At 47.1% G+C, this 18,114-nt stretch overlaps 1 protein-coding gene across 1 annotated transcript; it reads right to left on the reverse strand.

Annotated features, from left to right (window-relative positions):
* Positions 1–1,392: 1,392 nt before the first annotated feature.
* Positions 1,393–4,977, reverse strand: LOC138372829 (uncharacterized). The gene is made up of 2 exons (XM_069338491.1): positions 4,928–4,977; positions 1,393–1,933 (listed from the first exon to the last, which is right to left on the reverse strand). The coding sequence occupies exons 1-2, from the start codon at positions 4,975–4,977 to the stop codon at positions 1,393–1,395; spliced, it is 591 nt and encodes a 196-aa protein (XP_069194592.1).
* Positions 4,978–18,114: the final 13,137 nt, after the last annotated feature.

Genomic DNA, 18,114 nt, shown 5'->3' on the forward strand with positions numbered 1-18,114 from the left:
CCTAATGCATAAATTGTGTTAGTGTCAATCATTCTGTCAACTTTTTGTCCTGAATTTGATTAGATTATGTTGCAATATAGAAATATTTAAAAATATTACATAAGTTAATATGAGGATGAATTTGATGGTGTGTGTGTATATAAAAATTGGGGTGTTTACCTATTCCTGTTTTGCGGGGGGAAGGAGCTGTAGCTCCTGGCTCCCGTCTCCCCCAGCAGCCAGTAGTCTGGTGGGGGCTGTTCAACTCCTTTTATTGTAGTCTTTTATGGGTGATGTTTAGTCTTTTATGCAGGGGACATGAAGGCTTTTATGGCGGATCTGTTCTCTTTTATGAGGGGGGGAGGTCTTTTGTGTATTATATAAAGCTTGTAGTCTGTTATGGGGGCCTCTTGTGTATTATAGAGGGCTTGTAGTCTTTTATGGGGGCTTGTTGTGTATTATAGAGGGCTTGTAGTCTTTTATGGGGGCCTCTTGTGTATTATAGAGGGCTTATAGTCTTTTATGGGGGCCTCTTGTGTATTATAGAGGGCTTGTAGTCTTTTATGGGAGCCTCTTGTGTATTATAGAGGGCTTGTAGTCTTTTATGGGGGCTTGTTGTGTATTATAGAGGGCTTGTAGTCTTTTATGGGGGGCTCTTGTGTATTATAGAGGGCTTGTAGTCTTTTATGGGGGCCTCTTGTGTATTATAGAGGGCTTGTAGTCTTTTATGGGGGGCCTCTTGTGTATTATAGAGGGCTTGTAGTCTTTTATGGGGGGCCTCTTGTGTATTATAGAGGGCTTGTAGTCTTTTATGGGGGGCCTCTTGTGTATTATAGAGGGCTTGTAGTCATTTATGGGGGCCTCTTGTGTATTATAGAGGGCTTGTAGTCATTTATGGGGGCCTCTTGTGTATTATAGAGGGCTTGTAGTCATTTATGGGGGCCTCTTGTGTATTATAGAGGGCTTGTAGTCTTTTATAGGGGCCTCTTGTGTATTATAGAGGGCTTGTAGTCATTTATGGGGGCCTTTTGTGTATTATAGAGGGCTTGTAGTCTTTTATGGGGGGCCTCTTGTGTATTATAGAGGGCTTGTAGTCATTTATGGGGGCCTCTTGTGTATTATAGAGGGCTTGTAGTCATTTATGGGGGCCTCTTGTGTATTATAGAGGGCTTGTAGTCATTTATGGGGGCCTCTTGTGTATTATAGAGGGCTTGTAGTCTTTTATGGGGGCCTCTTGTGTATTATAGAGGGCTTGTAGTCTTTTATGGGGGCCTCTTGTGTATTATAGAGGGCTTGTAGTCTTTTATGGGGGCCTCTTGTGTATTATGGAAACGTGTAGTCTTTCACGGAGTCTGTAATCGTCTGTTGTTAAATTATGAAGAGGAATTTGAGCAACATCTGCCAATTTTGGGTTTAAGGTTTACTGGCATGTTCAAGGTCTTGTTCAAGGGCGTGTTCAAGGGCTTGTTCAAGGGCGTGTTCAAGGGCTTGTTCAAGGCCTTGTTCAAGGGCTTGTTCAAAGTCTTGTTCAAGGCCTTGTTCAAGGGCTTCTTCCAGGCCTTGTTCAAGGGTTTGTTCAAGGTCTTGTTCAAGGGCTTGTTCAAGGCCTTGTTCAAGGGCTTCTTCAAGGCCTTGTTCAAGGGCTTCTTCAAGGCCTTGTTCAAGGGCTTCTTCAAGGCCTTGTTCAAGGGCTTGTTCAAAGTCTTGTTCAAGGGCTTGTTCAAGGCCTTGTTCAAGGGCTTCTTCCAGGCCTTGTTCAAGGGTTTGTTCAAGGTCTTGTTCAAGGGCTTCTTCAAGGCCTTGTTCAAGGGCTTCTTCAAGGCCTTGTTCAAGGGCTTGTTCAAGGCCTTGTTCAAGGGCTTGTTCAAGGGCTTGTTCAAGGCCTTGTTCAAGGGCTTGTTCAAGGCCTTGTTCAAGGGCTTCTTCAAAGGCTTCGTGGAGACGACTTGTGCTCCTTGAGCCACGGGGTTTCTTATTTACTTACCTCTACAGGTGCTTTCTTCTGTCCGTGTAGGCTGTTGTGTCCAGCATGGTGCATGTTTCAGAGAGATATTGTCTAGTAATTTAGACGTGATTTTTTTCTTCGAGCTTATGAAATGATGCCCTCGTTTATTGGTATGTGTGTGTGTGTGTGTGTGTGTGTGTGTGTGTGTGCGTGTGTGTCTGTGCGTGCGTGTACTCACCTAGTTGCGCTTGCGGGGGTTGAGCTTCGGCTCTTTGGTCCCGCCTCTCAATTAGCGTATAGACGTATGTGTGTGTGTATTTACTATTTGTATTTATTATTTGTGTCTGCAGAATCGAGCTATTTAGCTCTTGGACTCCGCCTTTCTAGCCAATCTATTTTTCCTCTGTTATGTCTACTACATATATTTATCTCTAACACACGCACGCACACACACACACACACACACACACACACACACACACACACACACACACACACACACACACACACACACACACACACACACACACACACACACACACACACAAGCGGCATGAGTTATGAGGAAAGGCTGCGGGAAATGCACCTTACGACACTGGAAGACAGAAGAGTAAGGGGGGACATGATCACAACCTACAAAATCCTCAGGGGAATCGACCGGGTAAACAAGGATGAACTATTCAACACTGGTGGGACGCGAACAAGGGGACACAGGTGGAAGCTGAGTACCCAAATGAGCCACAGAGACGTTAGAAAGAACTTTTTCAGTGTCAGAGTTGTTAGTAAATGGAATGCATTAGGAAGTGATGTGGTGGAGGCTGACTCCATACAGTTTCAAATGTAGATATGATAGAGCCCAGTAGGCTCAGGAATCTGTACACCTGTTGATTGGCGGTTGAGAGGCGGGACCAAAGAGCCAGAGCTCAACCCCCGCAAACACAACTAGGTGAGTACAACTAGGTGAGTACACACACACACACACACACACACACACACACACACACACACACACACACACACACACACACACACATACACACACACACACACACACACACACACACACACACACACACACACACACACACACACACACACACACACACACACACACACATCCCCAGGAAGCAGCCCGTAACAGCGGTCTAACTCCCAGGTACCTATTTACAGCTAGGTAACTGGGGCATCAGGGTGAAAGAAACTCTACCCATTCGTTTTCCACCATCGCCGGGGTTCGAACCCGGACCCTAGGATTACGAGTCCCAAGCGCTGTCCACTCAGCCACAGGACCCTCCCCCCCCCCCCCTGTACACACACGCAGGTGTGTGTGTGTATGACTATTTAGGCCTAAGACAGGTTATATACTTCTTACTCTACTTCCGTTTTCTGAGGCATTTAGCTCCCTTTGTCTATGCTTTTTCTCCTTCACTTTCCCTTTTTTTCCACTCCCCCTTCATATATTTTCCGTTTTCTTTTCGTCCCGACTTTCCCTATCCCTCTCACCCCCTCCCTTCCTTTTCCTTTCTTACCCACCTACCTTTCTTCCCTTCCGTTTCCCCTCCCCTACCCACGCCACTTTCCCCTACCCTTTCCCGCACGAGGCAGAAACAAATGGGCAAAGTTTCTTTCACCCTATGCCCCTGTTACCTAGCAGTAAATAGGTACCTGGGGTATTAGTCAGCTGTCACGGGCTGCTTCCTGGGGGTGGAGGCCTGGTCGAGGACCGGGCCGCGGGGACACTAAAGCCCCGAAATCATCTCAAGATAACCTCAAGATAACCCTTCCCTCTCCCCCTCCCCTACGCTTGTCCCACGAGGGGGCATCACCACCATTTACCTGGCAGCCTCACTCAGTATCACGGGGCAATTAACTGCCAACTACCCTCGCTAACTACCCAAGCCGGGTCTTAATTACCCCCCGCGAGCCCCACTCTCCTCCTCCCTGCTCCTGCTGTCCTTGTTACTTGTTACTTGTATGTCTTTGTTGTTTGTGCTTCTTCTCTCTCTTGACCGGCAGCTGAGACATTCTTGTCTCAGATTTTGAGAGACAAAATTGTCTCAAATTTGTGAGACATTTTCTCTGTCTCTCTGTCTCTGTCTCTCTGTCTCTCTCTCTGTCTCTCTCTCTCTGTCTCTCTCTCTGTGTCTCTGTCTCTGTGTCTCTGTCTCTCTCTCTGTCTCTGTGTCTCTGTGTCTCTCTCTCTGTCTCTGTGTCTCTCTCTGTCTCTGTGTCTCTCTGTCTCTGTGTCTCTCTCTCTCTCTCTCTCTCTCTCTCTCTCTCTCTCTGTCTCTGTCTCTGTGTCTCTCTCTCTGTCTCTCTCTCTCTCTCTCTCTCTCTCTCTCTCTCTCTCTCTCTCTCTCTCTCTCTCTCTCTCTCTCTCTCTCTCTCTCTCTCTCTCTCTCTCTCTCTCTCTCTCTCCCTCCCTCCCACATGTGAGGGGAGTGAGAGTCACTCAGGTAATTGTGTAAGGGAGCATAGCGTGCTTTTAGCTCCCCCAGCAGAGCTTGCTAGGCCAGTCTGCTCAGCGAGCCGCTAGGAGACGTAATTGTCGAGGACATTACACAAGCCTAGTGACCTCAAAGCTGAGCATTGCACATGTGCGCGCCGTAGCTGATCTCTTCACCAAATGCTTCCTTGGTGCGGAGGGAGGACTCCTAGCTTGGGTACAGGAGTCAGTTATGGGGAGAGTTTTTTTTCTTCCCTTAGATGCAGCAAAGAAATGTCTTTTCTTTGAAGAGTTTCCCCAGCAGCTGCAGAACGTGGATCTATATCATCCGTAGATCCACCAACGTGGATCAGTATCATCCGTAGATCCACCAACGTGGATCAGTATCATCCGTAGATCCACCAACGTGGCTCAATATCATCCGTAGATCCACCAACGTGGCTCAATATCATCCGTAGATCCACCAACGTGGATCAATATCATCCGTAGATCCACCAACGTGGCTCAATATCATCCGTAGATCCACCAACGTGGATCAATGTCATCCGTAGATTCACCAACGTGGATCAATGTCATCCGTAGATCCACCAACGTGGATCAATGTCATCCGTAGATCCACCAACGTGGATCAATGTCATCCGTAGATCCACCAACGTGGATCAATGTCATCCGTAGATCCACCAACGTGGATCAATATCATCCGTAGATCCACCAACGTGGCTCAATATCATCCGTAGATCCACCAACGTGGATCAATGTCATCCGTAGATCCACCAACGTGGATCAATGTCATCCGTAGATCCACCAACGTGGATCAATGTCATCCGTAGATCCACCAACGTGGATCAATGTCATCCGTAGATCCACCAACGAGGATCTATATCATCCGTAGATCCACCAACGTGGCTCAATATCATCCGTAGATCCACCAACGTGGCTCAGTATCATCCGTAGATCCACCAACGTGGCTCAATATCAAATTTCTGGATTTACATGTTTGCTTGTGCTGTCGTAAAGATGACATGCCGTTTTCTGTGGGTTGTTGTGGACAATCTATTATCGGGAAAGGTGTACCATTGTTGCTTGTAATACCTTCGTTATCTCTCGTTAGTGGTGATGACGTCAGGGGCTTGAAGTGGTCCCGGATATGACGGCTGTTTTTGTCAAAGTGTGACAAGTATAAGTGTGATAAGTTTAAGTGTGAAGGTCTCGCTCATCACAGAAATAATCGAGTTGAAAGTCTTAGATTTTAAGCTCATTTGCCTATTGTTCTGTCCTTTTAAGCTGGTTATCTTGAGATGATTTCTTGGCTTTAGTGTCCCCGCGGCCCGGTCCTCGACCAGGCCTCCACCCCCGGGAAGCAGCCCGTGACAGCTGACTAACACCCAGGTACCTTTATCAAATGTGGTGTCCACATTTGATAAACAACTTGTTTTATACTTGTATTTCGAGACAGTACGAGGAGAGGTTTTGAGCGTTCGTTTGGGTACGAAATGTCTATCGTCTCCAAAATGTGTAATCGGTTTTCATTTATTGGAAAGAGTTCGTTCAAGTTGACATTCTGAATTCATGAAAAAAAATTCAGATAATTCGTAATCATTCGCGAACAAAAGTCTTAAGTTATCGAGTCATTTTTGAAAAGCTCTTTTTATTGTGTTATCACTGATAAGTTGTTCAAAATGTTCACTATTTCTGGAGTACTTTAATAAGTAGCTTATCCTGCATGATAAGTGGTGCAAGGCTTGGGCTCTAACGACACTGTTCACGGCATCAAAAGTACTTGTCCAGGACAAATAATGTTATCCTGAAAGTACTGTGTTACTTAGAAAAGCTCTTCAGTTCTCCTCTCCACTTTTCCTTAAACGTGTTAAATGACTTTTGAACAGCCAGTTGCCACATACAGTTCATCTTCACGTGTCCAAATGTTCACCATCACTACGTTCATCACTTGGTATGTGTGTTCAACAGTGTTTTCTCTCTCCTTCGTCCCTTGGGGCTGTAAACAATACTATTTACACCAGTTATTTTTTATTATTATTTTCTACCACAGACGTGGCCACACATTTACAATGCTAACCAGCATATATACATTTTCTTCTGTCCTCCATGGACAGGGTTTACAGCAGTACGGGTGAGAGTCACCTTCCTCCCTTGTTCTGGTGTTCCTGGCAGACCGATCCCATCACAGTACTTCCCGGCTTTACTTAATGTTGTCCTGCCGTGGACACTCTCGTGAGTTACCGTCGCACTGACCTCTACTCCACCTGGGATCCACAGGCTTCGTATACCCTCTCTTTGTCCTCTTGTCGGCAGCTGGTGTAGGCTGTACTTCCCTCATCATACTTTTAAAAGGAATTTCTCTCATAAGAAAATCACAGTCCGAAACGAGAAGGTAATTAAAATGAAAGAAACAATAATAGGTGAACCACAGTCAGAGATAATTAACACGGTGAAAGAAGAGTGTTGCGAACCATTTTGGTCCTCTGCAGTTAAAAGCTAGAAGCAGTCGTTTCCCAGATATAGTCCAGTTATTGATACTAGTGGAATTGGGTCTGGCGGCAGCCATCTTGGCGGCCATATTGGGAAGCCAGAATCCCCAAACTCCCTCTCTCTCTCTCTCTCTCTCTCTCTCTCTCTCTCTCTCTCTCTCTCTCTCTCTCTCTCTCTCTCTCTCTCTCTCTCTCTCTCTCTCTCTCTCTCTCTCTCCCTCTCTCTCTCTCTCTCTCTCTCTCTCTCTCTCTCTCTCTCTCTCTCTCTCTCTCTCTCTCTCTCTCTCTCTCTCTCTCTCTCTCTCTCTCTCTCTCTCTCTCTCTCTCTCACACGTCCTCCCCTCCTCCACCAGGGAGGAAGATGGAGTCATACACGGTGTCCCGAACCAGCCGGCTAGGTCATAAAAGCCTTCACTAACGAGGTCTTTGGCGTTCCTTTCGCTTGTTAGAACAGTTTAAAGCGAATTAGTTCGCTACCTCGCTACCTCGTTGAATGCCCAGCTCTCTAACTCCATTAGTGGCATTAATTGGCACTCAGGAGGGGCGGAGGTGGGGGGGGGGGGGGCGGGGGCGTCGCTGCCACTAGAGAAGACACCACTAGACTCGGGACTGTGGAAGCGTTCTTAGTGAAGGGTGCAGAAAACTGGCACCTGTGCCACTTCTGGAGATGGCGCAAGGCCAAGGCTGCTAGGAGAGGGTGCCAGTGGTCCCAGGCTGCTAGGAGAGGGTGCCAGTGGTCCTGGGCTGCTAGGAGACGGTGCCAGTAGGCCAAGGCTGCTAGGAGAGGGTGCCAGTGGTCCTAGGCTGCTAGGAGAGGGTGCCAGTGGTCCCAGGCTGCTAGGAGAGGGTGCCAGTGGTCCTGGGCTGCTAGGAGACGGTGCCAGTGGTCCCAGGCTGCTAGGAGAGGGTGCCAGTGGTCCTGGGCTGCTAGGAGACGGTGCCAGTAGGCCAAGGCTGCTAGGAGAGGGTGCCAGTGGTTCTAGGCTGCTAGGAGAGGGTGCCAGTGGTCCTGGGCTGCTAGGAGAGGGTGCCAGTGGTCCCAGGCTGCTAGGAGAGGGTGCCAGTGGTCCTGGGCTGCTAGGAGACGGTGCCAGTAGGCCAAGGCTGCTAGGAGAGGGTGCCAGTGGTCCTAGGCTGCTAGGAGAGGGTGCCAGTGGCCCTGGGCTGCTAGGAGAGGGTGCCAGTGGTCCTGGGCTGCTAGGAGAGGGTGCCAGTGGTCCCAGGCTGCTAGGAGAGGGTGCCAGTGGTCCTGGGCTGCTAGGAGACGGTGCCAGTAGGCCAAGGCTGCTAGGAGAGGGTGCCAGTGGCCCTGGGCTGCTAGGAGAGGGTGCCAGTGGTCCTGGGCTGCTAGGAGAGGGTGCCAGTGGTCTTGGGCTTCTAGGAGAAGGTGCCAGTGGTCTTGGGCTTCTAGGAGAGGGTGCCAGTGGTCCTAGGCTGCTAGGAGAGGGTGCCAGTGGTCCTGGGCTTCTAGGAGAGGGTGCCAGTGGTTCTGGGCTGCTAGGAGATAGTGCCAGTGGTCCTAGGCTGCTAGGAGAGGGTGCCAGTGGTCCCAGGCTGCTAGGAGAGGGTGCCAGTGATCCTAGGCTGCTAGGAGGGGGTGCCAGTGGTCCTAGGCTGCTAGGAGGGGGTGCCAGTGGTCCTGGGCTGCTTGGAAAGAAGCCAAATAAACCTTAAAACTGTTTAATAAATATGAAGAAAGCCGCCTTTTATTATTGAAAGATGCACAGGTTTCGCAAGTGCTTGCGTAAATATTTTGATGATTCCTAATCCCAGTGTCATAAATGATTATATTTCTCTAAATGACAGACAATAGGTAAACATATAGAGACATTCCCAATTAGATCCAAAAATCGAATACCATCCCGTGTAATTGTTTCAATCTATATCCATGTACCAGTCAAAGAAAATGGGGACTTCCCTACTTGTAATTGTTTTAATCTATCCAAGCTGCTGTAAAAGAAAATGGGGAAAATAAAAAAGAAAATAACTCCCTATTTAGTTATTAACTAAAATGAGAAACTGTCAATTTACTTGTGTGGGTGGAAGAGGGGAATATAAGAAAACAGGCAACTACTTTAGTTAGACGTAAGAAGAAAATGGAAGAAAATGAGGAGCTTTCGGCGGGCGGACAAAGAAAATGGGAAGGGGGTGATTAGCGAACGTGTTTTCATGGCGCCAAATAATGGGAACCTCTGGCAACCGTGTCGTTAGCGAGGGTAATGAGTTGGTAACTATGGTAGGCCTATCATTAGCGGCCTCTTGCCGCCAGGATAAATACAGGGAGGCGGTGAGTGTACCGGTGGGGGGGGGGGAGGGGGGGAGAGGGGAAGTGTATTGGGAGATTTGACTTACCACAGGTAGTGGGGTGGGGGAGAGGGGAGAGGATGGAGCCCAGCACAGGAAATGGGGTAAATTTACGTGTCGGGAAATGGTGTTATGGGAAAGGGGTGGGTTAAATGGGTGGTTGAATGGGTGATGGGGTGCTTAAAGGGGGGTGGAAGGTGTATAGGGTAAGAGATTGGAAAGGGGGTTGCATAGAGTTGCAATTGAAGAGGTTGTATAGAGTCGAGCTTGAGCTGATGGCAGGGCTTGTCGAGCCTGTATGTGGGGTGCAGGCGCATTTATATGCGATCGGGGTGGGACCATTGACAAACCGCTGGTTTCCTGTCCTCGTCGAGGCCACTTGAGAGACAAGTAACCCTCAGGTAAATCCAGGTCCCCCCCCCCGTACACCCCCCCCCGTACACCCCCCCCCCATGTCTTGACATGTAGTAAATGCTTAAGGAGACAAGGAGGGAATTGGGATATGGAGGAGGAGGTGTGGGGTGGGGCAACCCGTTCTCGCACTTTCTTACAGTCAATATTGACTTATTAAATAAGTGCATATGTGACATACTAATTTATTGTGAAAATTTTAGTTTACTTTGAAAAGCTTCATGGAAAACACCGACCTTACCTAACCTTCTTAGTATGTTAAGATAAGCATCTTATTGCTTCTTAATTACAATTATTACTTAACCTATACCTATAATAGGGTAAGTAATAATTGTAATTACAAAACAATAAGATGCTTATCTTAACATACCAAGAAGGTTAGGTAAGGTCGGTGTTTTCTATGAAGCTTTTCAAGGTAAACTAGTATGTTTAGTATGTCACATATATGCACGTATTTAATAAGTCAATATTGACTATACGAAAGTGCGAGAACGGGTTGGGTTGGGAGGGGGGAGGGGGGGTAGGGGGGAAGGGGGAGAGGTTGAGCTCTGGCTGTTTCGTCCCGTCTCTTAACTGGTATTGAGCAGCGCCACTCATCCTGTGAGTGAACACACCGCCATAGTGACAGTATTGAGCAGCATCACTCATCCTGTGAGTGAACACACCGCCATAGTGACAGTATTGAGCAGCATCACTCATCCTGTGAGTGAACACACCGCCATAGTGACAGTATTGAGCAGCATCACTCATCCTGTGAGTGAACACACCGCCATAGTGACAGTATTGAGCAGCATCACTCATCCTGTGAGTGAACACACCGCCATAGTGACAGTATTGAGCAGCATCACTCATCCTGTGAGTGGACACACCGCCATAGTGACAGTATTGGGCAGCGTCACTCATCCTGTGAGTGGACACACCGCCATAGTGACAGTATTGGGCAGCGTCACTCATCCTGTGAGTGGACACACCGCCATAGTGACAGTATTGGGCAGCGTCACTCATCCTGTGAGTGGAAACACCGCCATAGTAACAGTATTGAGCAGCGTCACTCATCCTTTGGAGTGAAACATTTACAATTGCACTTCACCATTGTAAACGCACATTGTATAAAGACATGTATGTATGTATGTGTATACAGGATATATGGAAATTGAAATTGAAATTGAAATAAGTTTATTGAGGTAAAATACACACAAAGGGATGAGGTAGCTATATGGATACGATATATGGAGGCTAGTCAGAATTGCATTTCATCTTTGTAAACGCACATTAATAACACTATGTAAAAGACACCTCGAACACTGTTTATGTAGGACAGACGTAAATCTATGTACTTATGTCTGTAGGTTAAATTAACAATTTATAAGCACTACAATCACCTTCTGTGGTTGATTGTTCAATAAACCCCTGAACTATATGTTTAACAGATCTCTCACCCTGTCCATAGAGGACAGAATAAAATATATATATGCTGGTTAGCATTGTAAATGTCTGGCCACGTCTGTGGCCGAAAATAATAATAAAAATAATTAAAAAATCTGAAAATCAAGGTCAGGTATGACATACAGGTAAATCTAATTTGTGTTAAATAGTGACTATAGGTAACGTTGGCAGATACGAGGCTGTGTTTGCCTCGTTAGTGAGCCAGACAACGAGGGGGGGGGGGTTTAATATAGCAGATAGCATTCAAATAACGGCGAGTGATTGGCTTTACTTAATGATTGTTAAGAAGTTCTGTTCTACGGGGGGGGGGGGGGGGGAGAAACCACGTGCGTGCGCTCACGTGCGCGCTAACGTGTTTTGTTAAATTCTCGTGTAGATTTGCTTGTTGGGTTGGGTATTAGTTCCCTAATTGAACCAGCTGGAACCATCTATGGTCCGAGCTGGAACTGTAATAGAAATAATAGCAGCACAAATATTAATTTTCCTCTTTTTTCAAGATTTATTTCAGTTTCTCTTCCCCTTAGCTTTTCCCCCTCTTCCTCCTCCTCCCCTCTGCCTCCTCTCCCCTCCCCCCCCCTCTTCTTCATCCCCCTCCCCCCTGCCATCCGTCTCCTCTGCCCCCCCCCCCCAGACCCCCATCTCAGTGTCCTGAGGAGGTTTCTCAACAAGCCACGAGAATAATTTAACTAAAGTTTCACTCATTCCTTCACTGGACCGGTTAATTAATATTGAAGGTGCGTTTAATATACGCTTGCTTGACGGGCTGGAAATATTAATTATACGCCCCGTATGCACCTGGTATAATACCGTGGCTTTGGAGGGAGGGAGGGAGAGAGGGGGAGAGTGGGAGGGGAGAGAGAGGAGATAAGGCACGGGATTGTGTGTGTGTGTGTGTGTGTGTGTGTGTGTGTGTGTGTGTGTGTGTGTGTGTGTGTGTGTGTGTGTGTGTGTGTGTGTGTGTGTGTGTGTACTCACCTAGTTGTACTCACCTAGTTGTGTTTGCGGGGGTTGAGCTCTGGCTCTTTGGTCCCGCCTCTCAACCGTCAATCAACAGGTGTACAGATTCATGAGCCTATCGGGCTCTGTCATATCTACACTTGAAACTGTGTATGGAGTCAGCCTCCACCACATCACTTCCTAATGCATTCCATTTGTCAACCACTCTGACACTAAAAAAGTTCTTTCTAATATCTCTGTGGCTCATTTGGGCACTCAGTTTCCACCTGTGTCCCCTTGTGCGTGTTCCCCTTGTGTTAAATAGACTGTCTTTATCTACCCTATCAATCCCCTTCAGAATCTTGAATGTGGTGATCATGTCCCCCCTAACTCTTCTGTCTTCCAGCGAAGTGAGGTTTAATTCCCGTAGTCTCTCCTCGTAGCTCATACCTCTCAGCTCGGGTACTAGTCTGGTGGCAAACCTTTGAACCTTTTCCAGTTTAGTCTTATCCTTGACTAGATATGGACTCCATGCTGGGGCTGCATACTCCAGGATTGGCCTGACATATGTGGTATACAAAGTTCTGAATGATTCTTTACACAAGTTTCTGAATGCCGTTCGTATGTTGGCCAGCCTGGCATATGCCGCTGATGTCATCCGCTTGATATGTGCTGCAGGAGACAGGTCTGGCGTGATATCAACCCCCAAGTCTTTTTCCTTCTCTGACTCCTGAAGAATTTCCTCTCCCAGATGATACCTTGTATCTGGCCTCCTGCTCCCTACACCTATCTTCATTACATTACATTTGGTTGGGTTAAACTCTAACAACCATTTGTTCGACCATTCCTTCAGCTTGTCTAGGTCTTCTTGAAGCCTCAAACAGTCCTCTTCTGTTTTAATCCTTCTCATAATTTTAGCATCGTCCGCAAACATTGAGAGAAATGAATCGATACCCTCCGGGAGATCATTTACATATATCAGAAACAAGATAGGACCGAGTACAGAGCCCTGCGGGACTCCACTGGTGACTTCACGCCAATCGGAGGTCTCACCCCTCACCGTAACTCTCTGCTTCCTATTGCTTAGATACTCCCTTATCCACTGGAGCACCTTACCAGCTACACCTGCCTGTCTCTCCAGCTTATGTACCAGCCTCTTATGCGGTACTGTGTCAAAGGCTTTCCGACAATCCAAGAAAATGCAGTCCGCCCAGCCCTCTCTTTCTTGCTTAATCTGTGTCACCTGATCGTAGAATTCTATCAAGCCTGTAAGGCAAGATTTACCCTCCCTGAATCCATGTTGGCGATTTGTCACGAAGTCCCTTCTCTCCAGATGTGTTACCAGGTTTTTTCTCACGATCTTCTCCATCACCTTGCATGGTATACAAGTCAAGGACACTGGCCTGTAGTTCAGTGCCTCTTGTCTGTCGCCCTTTTTGTATATTGGGACCACATTCGCCGTCTTCCATATTTCTGGTAGGTCTCCCGTCTCTAGTGACTTACTATACACTATGGAGAGTGGCAGGCAAAGTGCCTCTGCACACTCTTTCAGTACCCATGGTGAGATCCCATCTGGACCAACAGCCTTTCTAACATCCAGATCCAGCAGGTGTCTCTTGACCTCCTCTCTCGTAATTTCGAACTCCTCCAAGGCCGCCTGGTTTACCTCCCTTTCTCCTAGCACAGTGACCTCACCCTGTTCTATTGTGAAGACCTCCTGGAACCTCTTGTTAAGTTCCTCACACACCTCTCTGTCATTCTCTGTATACCTGTCCTCGCCTGTTCTAAGTTTCAATACCTGTTCTTTCACTGTTGTTTTCCTTCTGATGTGACTGTGGAGTAGCTTTGGTTCGGTCTTGGCTTTGTTTGCTATATCATTTTCAAAATTTTTCTCTGCTTCTCTTCTCACCCTGACGTACTCATTCCTGGTTCTCTGGTATCTCTCTCTGCTTTCTGGTGTTCTGTTATTCCGGAAGTTCCTCCACGCCTTTTTGTTCAGTTTCTTCGCTTCCATACATGCCCTATTATACCATGGATTCTTCTGTTGCTTCTCGGATTTTTCCCTTTGGGCCGGGATGAACCTGTTTACTGCCTCCTGACACTTTTGGGTAACATAGTCCATCATACCCTGTACAGACTTATCTCTGAGGTCTGTGTCCCAAGGTATTTCACTTAGGAAACTTCTCATCTGTTCATAATTCCCCTTTCGGTATGCCAGCCTTTTGATTCCTAGTTCTTTTTGGGGGGAGATAAGCCCTAGCTCTACCAGGTACTCAAAGTTCAATACACTGTGATCACTCATTCCCAAGGGCGCTTCCATCTTAACTTCCCTTATATCCCATTCATTTAGGGTAAATATCAAATCAAGCATTGCTGGTTCATCTTCTCCTCTCATTCTTGTTGGTTCTTTGGTGTGCTGGCTTAGAAAGTTTCTTGTTGCCACGTCCAGCAGCTTAGCTCTCCATGTTTCTGGTCCTCCATGCGGGTCTCTGTTCTTCCAATCTATCTTCCCATGGTTGAAGTCTCCTATAATTAGTAGTCCAGATCCATTCCTGCTAGCAACAGAAGCTGCTCTTTCTATTATGTTAATGGTGGCCATGTTGTTTCTATCATATTCCTGTCTAGGTCTTCTGTCATTTGGTGGTGGATTATATATGACTGCGACTATAATTTTTTTCCCTCCATTTGTTACAGTACCTGCTATGTAGTCACTGAAACCTTCGCAGCCCTGAATATCCATCTCCTCAAAATCCCAGCCTTGTCTTACCAGCAGAGCTACACCACCCCCACCTCTTCCTTCCCTCTCTTTCCTCATAACATAATAGTCCTGTGGGAACACTGCATTTGTTATCGTTTTCGTGATCTTTGTTTCTGTGAGGGCTATTATGTCTGGGTTTTCCTCTAGTACCAGTTCTCCAAGCTCATTTGCTTTATTTGTAATTCCATCTATGTTTGTGTACATCGCTTTGAGGCTCACTTTCTTCTGTCCCTTCTCAAATCGCCTCCTTGGTGAGTGTTCTGCTGGTGGGGGAGGCTGTTCCATGGGTGTGAGGACCTGTGAGGTGGATAACAGGGTCTCAGAGGATACTGGGGTGAGGGGCGGGGGATCCAGTGAAGGGGGAGGGACAGGGAGGGTATGGGGTGAAAGGGGAGGGAGGACGGGAAGGAAAGGGGGGGAGGGAGGACTCGGGAGGAGGGGAGGGGTAGAAGGGTGGGGATTGAGTGTGGGGGGAGGGAGATTTTGCTGAACATTTGAGTGGGGGCAGGGAGGGTTTGGGGTAGGGGGGTTTTCTATGTAGTGGAGGGAGGCGGGGTTGTCCTCCCTTCTGGTGTTACTGGGTAGCTGGTTGTGGGTTCCCCCCTCGCCTCTGGGGGTGCTGGGTTGGGAGCTGTTACTTCCTGGTTTTCCCCTCTCGCCCTGCGCCTCTTCCTTGCTTCTGCCGCCACGGCTCTCTCCTCCCTTGTCATGTCTCTCTGGAGGAATACATTTTTTAATTTTCCCACGTTTTTCAGGGAGCTCTTCCTTGATAGGATCTTCTCCTTTGTGTTCTCGTTTGCAAACACTATCTTTATCATTCGGTCTCGGTCTTTGTTGTACCGGCCTAGCCTGAAAACCTTCTCAATGCTATGCTCAGCCCCTTCCATGTCTAGTGTGTGTGTGTGTGTGTGTGTGTGTGTGTGTGTGTGTGTGTGTGTGTGTGTGTGTGTGTGTGTGTGTGTGTGTGTGTGTGTGTGTGTGTGTGTGTGACACAAAGGTTCCATGAAAGCTCCCATGACCCGGTCAGGATTCGAACCACCGCGCAGCCGAGTTCACCCCTGGCGTACTGTTGTCGATCATTGGTGTAGTGGTCTAGTCTACTTTGTATTTGATTCGTCCCCTTTTTTCGCCTTATTCTTCACCCCTTTACGCCTTACTCTTCGCCTATTTGTATTTGTATGTACCTGACCTCCCTAATGGTATAAATCCAATATGCCCTGTACTGTCCTATCACTTGAGAATGAACCATGTAGGTTCGAAACGTTGTACAAATTTATAATAACTGTAATACATTCTACATTTAATTACTTATCTTCACCTCATACAAAGATGACATTTGGAGAACTTCTCTTCCAATTAAACCAAGATGCAAGAGCATTAGTCAGAGGGATAGAAGCCCTAAACAAGAAAATAATAAAGAATATACAGTCATATTCAATGAAATACATATATATATATATATATATATATATATATATATATATATATATATATATATATATATATATATATATATATATATATATATATATATATATATATATGTATCATTAAACACTTTTTTCCTTTTCTTTTGGATATTTTCCATTCTACACAAATATCTTCTACCATCTGGAGGGTGAAGAAACATTAGATCACTTAGTGAAATATACGACAATAATCAGACGCACTTAAGGCTGTGATCATTCGGGAGCTGTCACCAGTAATCAACATCCAGATGAATTCAGCTTCGAGCAGACAACTGTTCGATGGTTCTCCAGTGACCCAGAGGGAAGATGTAAGACCTGGCGGACTGATAGAAGCTGGAGTCAGGCACCAATCACCTCACCCTATCCTCCACCCCGCTCCCTACCATTAAGGGGGTTAGGGTGAATCGTAGAGTGAAGCGCCTGAGTGTGGCGATCCAGAGAGTCAGCTGTGTTCCCAGTTCCTGTCTGGGAGCAGAGTTACCGGTTAATGGTGTTGACCATTAACCGGTAACTTAACAGAGTTAAGCAGTTAATGGTGTGTATAATGAATGTATGGTGTAGTGTGAGGAGTATGGTGTATAGCGTGTAGTGTAGAACAATGTGTAGTGTAGTGAGGTGTCAAGGTGGAGGCTGGGGGTATACAGGATGTTTCGGTGTGATGGCATGATGTATAGTGTATAGTGTGATAAAGTATTGTGATGTAGGTGTGTGTGTGGTGTGTCAGTACTGTGATGGCGTTTAGAAACTCTCTCTTGTGGTGTAATGTAATGGTGACGTAGGGAAATATACTGAGCTCTGTCGTGGTTTATTGTATGCTGCAGTATACTCATGTGCTCTGGTAGTGTATATCACACCATGCTGGTACCTGGAGTATACCTGCACTGGGTTTTGCGAGTCCTTCTACACCCCGGTCGGTCGGCCGAGCGGACAGCACGCTGGACTTGTGATCCTGTGGTCCCGGGCGCCGGCGAGAAACAATGGGCAGAGTTTCTTTCACCCTATGCCCCTGTTACCTAGCAGTAAAATAGGCACCTGGGTGTTAGTCAGCTGTCACGGGCGGCTTCCTGGGGGTGGAGGCCTGGTCGAGGACCGGGCCGCGGGGACACTAAAGCCCCGAAATTATCTCAAGATAACCCCGAACCCGGCCTGGGGGCACATGCTTGTCTCCTGATAACTGGATCCAAAAGGCTGTTGTTTGTAGCGATCCGCTTACTGAGCTATGCTGAGGTGTTGTTCTCCATGCTGAGCTGTGCCGAGCTGTGCAGAGCTGTGCTTCTCACTGCAGCACATCCCTGGATACCCATTAATCCTGTGTGGTCTGACGGTGGTGGCGTAAGCGGGGGTGATTAATAGATCGGATTTGTGATTAATCTCTGTAATTTCTCAGTCAAAGAGGAGGGAGTTTTGGAGATATTAATGAGCGGCGAGTCTCCTATATATAAGTTTAAGAGAATTATGCTGCAGAGTTTCGGTGTGTGGTTAGGCATTAATTATTTGGTCGACTGAGACGTCATGGGCTTTTGTCTCCGTTTGGTGTGTGGAGGGAGATATTCTCTCTCTCTCTCTCTCTCTCTCTCTCTCTCTCTCTCTCTCTCTCTCTCTCTCTCTCTCTCTCTCTCTCTCTCTCTCTCTCTCTCTCTCTCTCTCTCTCTCTCTCTCTCTCTCTCTGTCTCTCTATCTCTCTCTTTCTCTCTCTCTCTCTCTCTCTCTCTCTCTCTCTCTCTCTCTCTCTCTCTGTCTCTCTCTCTCTCTCTCTCTATCTCTCTCTCTCTCTCTCTCTCTCTCTCTCTCTCTCTCTCTCTCTCCATCTTTGAGATAAATACGTGAGGTCTGTCTACTCAGCCCATAGGCACCTTCCTTTAGTTGGGATCCTTTGACTGGGTTCTCGTGCCCTTCTCATTCTCTTCCTCTAAATCGTTCTTCACTTTTTT

The sequence above is a fragment of the Procambarus clarkii genome, chromosome 40 (genome assembly GCF_040958095.1).
Source record: "Procambarus clarkii isolate CNS0578487 chromosome 40, FALCON_Pclarkii_2.0, whole genome shotgun sequence".
NCBI lineage: Eukaryota > Metazoa > Arthropoda > Malacostraca > Decapoda > Cambaridae > Procambarus > Procambarus clarkii.